At 43.0% G+C, this 11,402-nt stretch overlaps 1 protein-coding gene across 1 annotated transcript in view; it reads left to right on the top strand.

The window, feature by feature from the left end:
* Positions 1–322: 322 nt before the first annotated feature.
* The window catches only part of LOC126424748 (uncharacterized), a 44,476-nt gene continuing 33,396 nt past the window's right edge, over positions 323–11,402 (top strand). Inside the window, exon 1 of the mRNA XM_050087468.1 lies at positions 323–421. Within this exon, the coding sequence (XP_049943425.1) occupies positions 338–421 (84 nt within the window). The 5' untranslated portion in view covers positions 323–337. The remainder of the gene's footprint in view (positions 422–11,402) is intronic.

Raw genomic sequence — 11,402 nt, 5'->3', positions numbered from 1 at the left:
CGCTCAGGAACAATATGGCGTCTCGCAGTTCTGCTTGTGACATAGGGATCGTTGGTGTTTCTTTTTGCTTCTGCATTGCTGGGCATATTGTCAAATATCGCAGAACCTGTTTTGTGTTTAACCTGAGGACATGACTCCTCAGTGTGAAATAGCAGCCAGTGGCGTTAAAAAACTGGTAGAGCGCCACATTACGTTAGCAAACTCGTCCCGCGAGACGACAGCTTTAGGTAGTTGCGGAGCCGGTTCACTCTGTAGTAATGAAGTCGGTTGCGGGGTACGTTTATGTGTGTGTGTGTGCAGTGCGGCCGGAGTTGGCGGTGAGGAGTGGCCGTGGGAGATGTCGATCCCCTGCAGGGTGCTCATGGAGGACCCGCACTTCGAGAACCACGCACAGGACTTCTGCTCGCTACTCTTCACCGAGGTACGTGTCTCCCTCGACTCATACTCTCATGCCGTCGCCACGAAACGTGACCATCGATTAGTAACCTTAATCAAGTAAGGATACAGGCTAGGGGAATGGGGAAGGAAGAACCAGTGCTGTAAGAGCCCGGTTTCTCATAGATGCCGTGTTTCTCGACTTCCGCAAGGCGTTCGATACAGTTCCCCACAGTCGTTTAACGAACAAAGTAAGAGCATATGGACTATCAGACCAATTGTGTGATTGGATTGAGGAGTTCCTAGATAACAGAACGCAGCATTTCATCCTCAATGGAGAGAAGTCTTCCGAAGTAAGAGTGATTTCAGGTGTGCCGCAGGGGAGTGTCGTAGGACAGTTGCTATTCACAATACACAAAAATGACCTTGTGGATGACATCGGAAGTTCACTGAGGCTTTTTGCGGATGATGCTGTGGTATATCGAGAGGTTGTAACAATGGAAAATTGTACTGAAATGCAGGAGGATCTGCAACGAATTGACGCATGGTGCAGGGAATGGCAATTCAATCTCAATTTAGACAAGTGTAATGAGCTGCGAATACATAGAAAGAAAGATCCCTTATCATTTAGCTACAATATAGCAGATTAGCAACTGGAAGCAGTTAATTCCATAAATTATCTGGGAGTACGCATTAGGAGTGATTTAAAATGGAATGATCATATAAAGTTGATCGTCGGTAAAGCAGATGCCAGACTGAGATTCATTGGAAGAATCCTAAGGAAATGGAATCCGAAAACAAAGGAAGTAGGTTACAGAACTATTGTTCGCCCACTGCTTGAATACTGCTCAGCAGTGCGGGATCCGTACCAGATAGGGTTGATAGAAGAGATAGAGAAGATCCAACGGAGAGCAGCGCGCTTCGTTACAGGATCATTTAGTAATCGCGAAAGCGTTACGGAGATGATAGATAAACTCCAGTGGAAGACTCTGCGGGAGAGACGCCCAGTAGCTCGGTACGGGCTTTTGTTGAAGTTTCTTTTTGCAGTTTCTTCAGTTTTAATCTACAGTTCATAACCAATAGATTGTGGTCAGAGTCCACATCTGCCCCTGGTAATGTCTTACAATTGAAAACCTGGTTCCTAAATCTCTGCCTTACCATTATATAAGCTATCTCATACCTTTTAGTTGCAACGACGAAACGAAAATACGCTCAGGAACAATATGGCGTCTCGCAGCTCTGCTTGTGACATAGGGATCGTTGGTGTTTCTTTTTGCTTCTACATTGCGGGGCATATTGTCAAATACCGCAGAACCTGTCTTGTGTTTAACCTGAGGACATGACTCCTCAGTGTGAAATAGCAGCCAGTGGCGTTAAAAAACTGGTAGAGCGCCACATTACCTTCACCGAGGAGTCAAGCAGTATATTGCTCCCTCCTACGTATATCTCGCGAAGAGACCGTGAGGATAAGATCAGACAGATTAGAGCCCACACAGAGGCATACCGGCAATCCTTCTTTCCACGAACAATACGAGACTGGAATAGAAGGGAGAACCGATAGAGGTACTCAAGGTACCCTCCGCCACATACCGTCAGGTGGCTTGCTAAGTATGGATGTAGATGTAGATGTAGAACTTAGCCTAAAAATAAAAATAACGATTGTGGTGTTGCTCACGCTGCTAAATACTGCAGTATCGGGCAACATCAGTCATATTATGTGGCAGGTGTGATTACAGCACAGTTAATAGTCATTTCACGTAATAATCAAAAAACTAGGCACTCATCTTTTTGTGTTTCCCACGCTGGTCTCGTCGTAAAATCATGGCTCAATCGTTGAAAATCTAGGTGGTTATGATTCCAAGCTCGGATGCAAAGAGGCCTAGGTTTTATTCTGCTATATTCAAAAGTTCTGTAGATGCGCTTCACAAACCATTCTTGAAGATTGTGTGGTTCCTGCAGAGGGGCAGCAGCATTTTCAGTAGTTGCAGGGGCAACAGTCTGGATGATTGACTGACCTGGCCTTACAAAATTAACCAAAACGGCCTTGCTGTGCTGGTACTGCGAACGGCTGAAAGCAAGGGCAAACTACGGCCATAATTTTTCCCAAGGGCTTGCATCTTTACTGTATGGATAAATGATGATGGCGTCCTCTTGGGTAAGATATTCCGGAGGTAAAATAGTCCCCCATGCGGATCTCCGGGCGGGGACTACTCAAGTGGACGTCGTTATCAGGAAAAAGAAAACTGGAGTTCTACGGATCGGAGCGTAGAATGTCAGATCCCTCAACCGGGCAGGTAGATTAGAAAATTTAAAAAGGGAAATGGATAGGTTAAAGTTAGATATAGTGGGAATTAGTGAAGTTCGGTGGCAGGAGGAACAAGACTTTTGGTCAGGTGAATACAGGGTTATACACAAAAAATCAAATAGGGGTAATGCAGGTGTAAGTTTAATAATGAATAAAAAATAGGAGTAAGGGTAATCTACTACAAACAGCATAGTGAACGCATTATTGCGGCCAAGATAGACACGAAGCCCACGCCTACTACAATAGTACAAATTTATATGCCAGCTAGCTCTGCAGATGATGAAGAAACTGAAGAAATGTATGATGAGATAAAAAGAAATTATTCAGGTAGTGAAGGGAGACGAAAATTTAATAGTCATGGGTGACTGGAATTCGAGAGCAGGAAAAGGGAGAGAAGTAATCATAAAAGGTGAATATAGATTGGGGCTAAGAAATGAAAGAGGAAGCCGCCTGGTAGAGTTTCGCACAAAGCATAACTTAATCATAGCTAACACTAGGTTCAAGAATCATGAAAGAAGGTTGTATACATGGAAGAATCCTGGAGATACTACAAGGTATCAGATAGATTATATAATGGTAAGAAAGGGACTTAGGAACCAGGTTTTCAATTGTAAGACATTTCCAGGGGCCGATGTGGACTATGACCATAATCTGTTGGTTATGAACTGTAGATTAAAACTGAAGAAACTGCAAAAAGGTGGGAATTTAAGGAGATCGGACCTGGATAAACTGAAAGAACCAGCGGTTGTACAGAGTTTCAGGGAGAGCATAGGGGAACAATTGACAGGAATTGGGGAAAGAAGTACAGTAGAAGAAGAATGGGTATCTCTGAGGGATGAAGTAGTGAAGGCAGCAGAGGCTCGAGTAGGTAAAATGACTCCTTGGGTAACAGAAGAAATATTGAACTTAATTAATGAAAGGAGAATACATAAAAATGAAGTAAATGAAGCAGACAAAAAGGAATACAGTCGTCTCAAAATTGAGATCGACAGGAAGTGCAAAATGGCTAAGCAGGGATGGCTAGAGGACAAATGTAAGGATGTAGAGGCTTATCTCACTAGGGGTAAGATAGATACTGCCTACAGGAAAATTAAAGAGACCTTTGGAGAAAAGAGAATCATTTGTATGAATATCAAGAGCTCAGATGGAAACCCAGTTCTAAGCAAAGAAGGGAAAGCAGAAAGGTGGAAGGAGTCTATACAAGGGCGATATACTTGAGGACAATATTATGGAAATGGAAGAGGATGTAGATGAAGATGAAATGGGAGATACGATACTGCGTGAAGAGTTTGACAGAGCACTGAAAGACCAGAGTCGAAACAAGGCCCCAGGACCAGACAACGTTCCATTAGAACTACTGATGGCCTTGGGAGAGCCAGTCCTGACAAAACTCTACCATCTGGTGAGCAAGATGTATGAGACAGGCGAAATACCCTCAGACTTCAAGATGAATATAATAATTCCAATCCCAAAGAAAGCAGGTGTTGACAGTTGTGAAAATTACCGAACTATTAGTTTAATAAGTCACAGCTGCAAAATACTAACGCGCATTCTTTACAGGCGAATGGAAAATCTGGTAGAAGCCGACCTCGGCGAAGATCAGTTTGGATTCCGTAGTAATATTGGAACACGTGAGGCAATACTGACCTTACGACTTATCTTAGAAGAAAGATTAAGGAAAGGCAAACCTACGTTTCTAGCACTTTTAGACTTAGAGAAAGCTTTTGACAATGTTGACTGGAATACTCTCTTTCAAATTCTGAAGGTGGCAGGAGTAAAATACATGGAGTGAAAGGCTATTTACAATTTGTACAGAAACCAGATGGGTTATAAGAGTCGAGGTGTATGAAAGGGAAGCAGTGGTTGGGAAGGGAGTGAGACAGGGTTGTAGCCTCTGCCCGATGTTATTCAATCTGTATATTGAGCAAGCAGTAAAGGAAACAAAAGAAAAATTCGGAGTAGGTATTAAAATCCATGGAGAAAAAATAAAACTTTGAGGTTTGCCGATGACATTGTAATTCTATCAGAGACTGCAAAGGACTTGGAACAGCAGTTGAACGAAATGGACAGTATCTTGAAAGGAGGATATAAGATGAACATCAACAAAACCGAAACGAGGATAATGGAATGTAGTCGAATTAAGTCTGGGGATGCTGAGGGAATTAGATTAGGAAATGAGACACTTAAAGTAGTGGACGAGTTTTGCTATTTGGGGAGCAAAATAACTGATGATGGTCGAAGTAGAGAAGATATAAAATGTAGACTGGCAATGGCAAGGATAGACTGGCAATGGCAAGGAAATCGTTCCTGAAGAAGAAAAATTTGTTAACATCGAGTATAGATTTAAGTGTCAGGAAGTCGTTTCTGAAAGTATTTGTATGGAGTGTAACCATGTATGGAAGTGAAACATGGACGATAAATAGTTTGGACAAGAAGAGAATAGAAGCTTTCGAAATGTGGTGCTACAGAAGAATGCTGAAGATTAGATGGGTAGATTACATAACTAATGAGGAGGTATTGAATAGAATTGGGGAGAAGAGGAGCTTGTGGCACAACTTGAATAGAAGAAGAGATCGGTTGGTAGGACATGTTCTGAGACATCGAGGGATCACCAATTTAGTATTGGAGTGCAGCGTGGAGGGTAAAAATCGTAGAGGGAGACCAAGAGATGAATACAGTAATCAGATTCAGAAGGATGTGGGTTGCAGTGAGTACTGGGAGATGAAGAAGCTTGCACAGGATGGAGCAACATGGAGAGCTGCATCAAACCAGTCTGAGGACTGAAGACCACAACAATAACAACAACAATGGAATATTAAATGCTCTGAGTAACCGGAAGTCACCCGTTGGGATTTTTTGTGATCTCTCAAAGGCTTTTGATTGCGTAAATCATGGAATACTTCTAGATAAGCTCAAGTATTGTGGTGTGAATGGGACAGCACTGAAATGGTTTAAATCATACCTAACTGGAAGAGTGCAGAAAGTTGAAATAAGCAGTTCACATAATATACAAAAAAAACTGGTGGTTTCTCAAGCTGGGGAACAATCAAGAATGGGGTGCCGCAAGGTTTGGTCTTGGGTCCTCTGCTGTTCTTAATATATATTAATGACTTCCCTTTCTATATTCACGAAGATACAAAGCTGGTACGTTTTGCCCGTTGCACAGTTATAGCTAGCACACCCAACAGACAAGAATTAACTGATGAAATTGTAAACGATGTTTTTCAGAAAATCATTAAGTGGTTCTCTGAAAATGGGCTCTCATTGAATTTTGACAAAACACAGATATACAGTTCCACACAGTAAATGGAATGACACCATTAATAAATATAGACTTCGAGCAGAAATCGGTAGCTAAGGTAGAATATTCAAAATTTCTAGGTTTATGCATTGATGAGGGGTTGAAATGGAAAAAACACGCTGAAGATCTACTGATACGTTTGAGTTCAGCTACTAATGCTATTATGGTCATTGCAAATTTTGGCGATATACATCTGAGTAAATTAGCTTACCACTCCTATTTTCATTCTCTACTTTCGTATGGCATCATATTCTGGGGTAGCTCATCATTGAGTAAAAGAATGTTCATTGCACAAAAGCGTGTAATCAGAATAATTGCTGGAGCTCATCCAAGACACTTATTTAAAGAGCTAGGGATCTTCACTGTAGCCTCACAATATATATATTCACTTATGAAATTTGTTATTCACAATCCAAACGAATTCAAAAGTAATAGCAGTGTACATGGCTACAACACTTGGAGAAAGAATGATCTTCACTACTCTAGGTTAAATCTAATTTTGGCTCAGAAGGGGGCATGTTATGCTGCCACAAAAATCTTTGGTCACTTACCTAATAGCATCAAAAGTGTGACAGATACCCATAGAGCATTTAAAAGGAAATTTAAAAATTTCTTAATGGCAACTGCTTCTACTCATTAGATGAATTTCTGGATATAGTAAGTGGGTAATTTCCCCACCCCCCCACCCAAAAAAATTAAATATAGTAAATGTCATGTAAATTGTAAAGAGCTAAAAAAGAGCTAAGAAATCACAAAATTGAACCAATAACTCTGGGAAGGAAAGCAAATGGAATTAAGGTAAACTGCTTGGCTTTTGCGGATGATTTCGCAATACTTTCAGAAAACCTGACAGAAGCAGTTACTGAAATAAACATTCTGGAAAAATTTGCAAACAGAACTGGTCTCAAAATCTCAGGTGAAAAAACAATATTCATGACAAATATAAAAAATGCACCAAAATACATATAAATACAAACAGGTAAAATAGAGCGAGTAAATAAATTTAAATATCTTGGAGAAACTATACATCAGAATGGACTAGACAAACCTGCAGTAGATGTAAGAATTAACAAAATGGAAAGAGCATATGGTTTGACCAAAATATTTACAGCAAGAAATGTATATCTAGAAAAACAAAACTAAAACACTACACCAAAGTGGTACGACCAGAATGTTTATATGGATCTGAAGGCCTAACGATGAACTATAAGATGGACAAACTAGAGGTACTGGAAAGAAGGATTATTAGAAAAATGATGGGTCCAATGAAAACTGCAGATGGTTGGAAAATAAGAAGTAATGAGGAGATCTAAAAAAAAAAATAGAGACAATATCTGAAGTAACGGCCAAACGAAGATTAACCTTTTTTGGAGATCTCTACCGAATGGAATGAAATAGACTAACAAAACAAATACTGCTATATTTTTGGAAGAAGAAATTACAGAAATAATAAAAGATCTTGAAAGAATCAACATCAAAGAATAAGAAATAGCAGAAATAAACCATTTTAAAAACAAAATACTAAATTTGGAAGGCTTTCAAAGCAGAAGAAATAAAAAATAGGGAACAACATGGACAGAAGAAAGGAAGAGACTTCATGGGGAGAAAATGAGGGAATACTGGAAAAATAGGAAACAACAACAAAGGAAGGAGAGGAACAGAAGTTGTTGACGTGATCCTAGTTGGTCAATACGATTGCAAAAAAAAAAAAAAAAGAAAAAAAATCATGTAATATTTTGTGTAATGTAATATCTTGTATAGACACCTTTTATTAACCTCACCCGTTCCACATCATTACGAAGTGTCGTATTCATGATCTATGGAACAAGTACTAATGTAATATAATCTAATCTAATGGCATCGACGCGTATAAGGTGCAAATGGCGTCCTGTGATACAGCCATCCGTGCTGCATTCACGCGGTTCCAAAGTTCATGTGTGGTGGTTGGTATTGGGTCACAGTACTGCACCCGCCGTTTCACCATATATCGGACGTTTTGGATTGGCGACAAGTCTGGTGATCTGGCGGGCCAAGGCAAAAGGGTGACATCCTGTGACACCAAGAAGTGGCGTGTTCGTGCAGCATGTCGTCGTGCGTTGTCGTGCTGAAAGCTGGAGTCTGGTGTGTCACGCAGAAGGGGTATGGCTACGAGTCGCAGGTTGTCATGCACGTAAGTCACACTGGTCACAGTGCCCTGGACACGCGTCCAATACACTCATACGTCACAGACAGGAGTTTCAACACTGACGTGCAGGGAAAACAATCAACACGACACGGTATACGCGCGGGAGTACCCCAGGGAAGCATCCTAGGGCCCCTACTGTTTAACTTCTACATAATCTCCCAACCACACACAACACAATGATGGCAATCTACGCGGATGACACAGCCATCCTCGCGCAAGATTGGAAACCATCAAACATTACGTCACGCTTACAGACTGCACTCAGAGTGGCTGAGCCTTGCTTGGAGAAATGGCGTGTTAGAGTAAACGTCGTCAAGTGTGAAGCCGTTCTGTTCACTAGAATACCGAAGCAACTGCGCAAACACCGATACTGCAGACCAATAAATCTACATGCATGCCCAGTACGTTTCCGTGAGAAAGTCAAACACCTCGGTGTCTGGCTGGACCGGAAATTGCCAACCGAGCTAGCGCGAGGCTCAAACAGCTCTACCCTACGCTCAACAGGCGTATCACACAGAACAGAAGGGTGTCGAGGTCCATGTACATGACACTTATCCGACCCCTGATGCCGTACGCAGCTCCTGTCTGGGGATACACTGCGCCCACACGCCTGCGCCGTCTGCAGCTCATACAAAACAAAGTACTCAAAATCATAAGCAATGCTCCACGATACACACGCATCGCGGACCTTCACCGGGAATACCGACTTGAGACTCTCACGGAGGTAATCCACAAACTCACCACGAGACTGTACAGAAACTCCAGACGTTCGCAGTACCCGCTTATTCTGAATCTGTGGAACTACGACCACAACCATAGATGGAAGCATGAAAGGTCTGTAAGGACCTAACATCTATGGCCAAGCACAGGCAAACACAACGGTCTAGGTGAGCCCCTGTTAATCAGACGTCATTACTGGATATCCAGCTGGAATACACTGCCGAATAACTGGCACCATGCAAGGAAGCCGTGCCGTACACTGCATGTAGACAAGCTCCACACATCCCCCACACAGTGAGATGATCTATGGCCGATCTCCCACTACTCGATTGTTCCAGGAATGTAGCGGCTGCAGCAACTGGTATACTTCGTCATCGCTTGCCACGGTAATGATGCATGATACCCATACTAACAAATCCAACCTTGCAGGAACTATCACAGGTAGTAAGCCACTACTGCTCTTACTACCCATCCCAATGTCGCAGAGGTTTTTTTCCCACGGCACGAGCCTTGGCACTTTTTTCCCTCTACTCTTCAAATCGCTACCCTCACTCGAGTTTCGTCCACTGTCTATCACCTGATGGACCGTGTTACTGCGTAGCCTTACCCAGACGCACGGATAACATCACAGCCCAGCATCCTGTGATCCACTTACTAGACAACTAACATGTTGACGGAGGTGACAGTAGAACTATTGGTCTGGTCACCACGTTGGCGCGGGCGCGGAGGGGCCCATCTCTATTTTTACCAGCTGTGATTGTGGCTGTACCCAGTAGCACCTCACACCGTAAACCTCGAGTTGGCGCTGTATGCCTTGTCCAAATGCAGTCACAGGGATGTCGTTCCGCCTGTCTGCCAAAATGTGGCTATCATTTTCAAACAAACAGAACCTGAATTCGCTAAAAATACCATTCCTGTCCCCAGTGACGTCTTTTCACACACCATTGCCGTCGAGAGTGTTTCTCCACGGGTAGGCGAAGAAGTGGGCGACGCGTACGTAAACGATGTCGTAATAAACGGCGACGAACTATCACCCCTCATAGTGTAAGGTGTGTGTCACTGTTCCCTTGTTGCGCCAAATCTAAGGAGGACGCAGATCTTGTTGTGTATGCAGAAGATCCAACACCGTGTTACTAGTGGAGGCCGAAATGCACGCGTTTTAGCTCACGCAGGCTGGCGTGAGAATGGAAGGACTATACTGACGTGAGGTCTGGAACATGACAAGGTTTGAGAATTCAGAAAGCGGACGTAATTAGTTTCATACTTAACTTTAATCCATTAATGATGAACGTCGCTCTTGACGGTACATTATTCACAATATTATCTGTTCAGGATACTTAGTAACTGAATATGGCGCCTTGCTAGGTCGTAGCAAATGACGTAGCTGAAGGCTATGCTAAACTGTCGTCTCTGCAAATGAGAGCGTATGTAACCAGTGAACCATGGCTAGCAAAGTCGGCTGTACAACTGGGCGAGTGCTAGGGAGTCTCTCTAGACTAGACCTGCCGTGTGGCGGCGCTCGGTCTGCAATCACTGATAGTGGCAAAACGCGGGTCCTACGTATACTAACGGACCGCGGCCGATTTAAAGGCTACCACCTAGCAAGTGTGGTGTCTGGCGGTGACACCATAGATCTATCCTGCAATGCCATTCGAATGAAGTATCGCTCCTCTCGGGGGGGAGGGGGGGGGGGGGGTTTGGAGGGGGGGGGGGCGAGCGACCTTGCGGTCTGACCCATTTCCTCGTGTTCTACAGCCTTCCGTGAACCATTCTGCACGCACCTGTTGCACTGCCGAAACACTACATCCCCCACGAGAAGCAATTTCCCGAATGGATGCATCACATTCTCTCATGGCAGTAATGTGCACTCTTTCAAACTCACTGATTTGACGGCACGGTTCGCGCATACGTCAGCAAGGCATCCTGCATGTCTGCTCCACTCACACTGATCCATTACCTTCGGTTTGTAGCGACAACAAGAGCCGCAGGCACATTTTACCGGTAGGTGGTATTCCACCGCGATATCGATGTTGACCTTGAATCTTCATGCCGATATCATTCAAATGTTAATCATTTCTGTACAACATACTAATGCACATGTCCTGTGAATATGAACGCCCTGTCTCCAGTCGTTCAAGGTGTTGTGTTTTTGTGAACATGATTGTATCTTCATCAAAAGTCGAGCGAAGCTCTATACAGGGTGAAAAGTAGAATGAGATTTTTCACTCTACAGCGGATATGAAACTTCATGGCAAATTAAAACTGTGTGCCGGACCGAGACTCGAACTCGGGACCTTTGCCTTTCGCGGGCAAACTGCCAGCAAGTTTCAGGGTGAAAAGTATTTAAACCGACAAACTCTGGGAGGTTGTAGGGGACATTAAAACAAATATTTTTCCCTTATGTCATTTTTTCCTATGAGGAGTATTTAAACTGGTAGAGGAAGATTTCTCTGGCGGCAAATTAATTAAACCAACAAACACTTTTTCATTTTTTATGACAAAGAGACAACACATTA

This window comes from Schistocerca serialis, chromosome 10, assembly GCF_023864345.2.
Source record: "Schistocerca serialis cubense isolate TAMUIC-IGC-003099 chromosome 10, iqSchSeri2.2, whole genome shotgun sequence".
NCBI lineage: Eukaryota > Metazoa > Arthropoda > Insecta > Orthoptera > Acrididae > Schistocerca > Schistocerca serialis.
The sequence above is the reverse complement of the archived record's forward strand: the minus strand, read 5'-3'. Positions and strand labels throughout refer to the sequence as shown.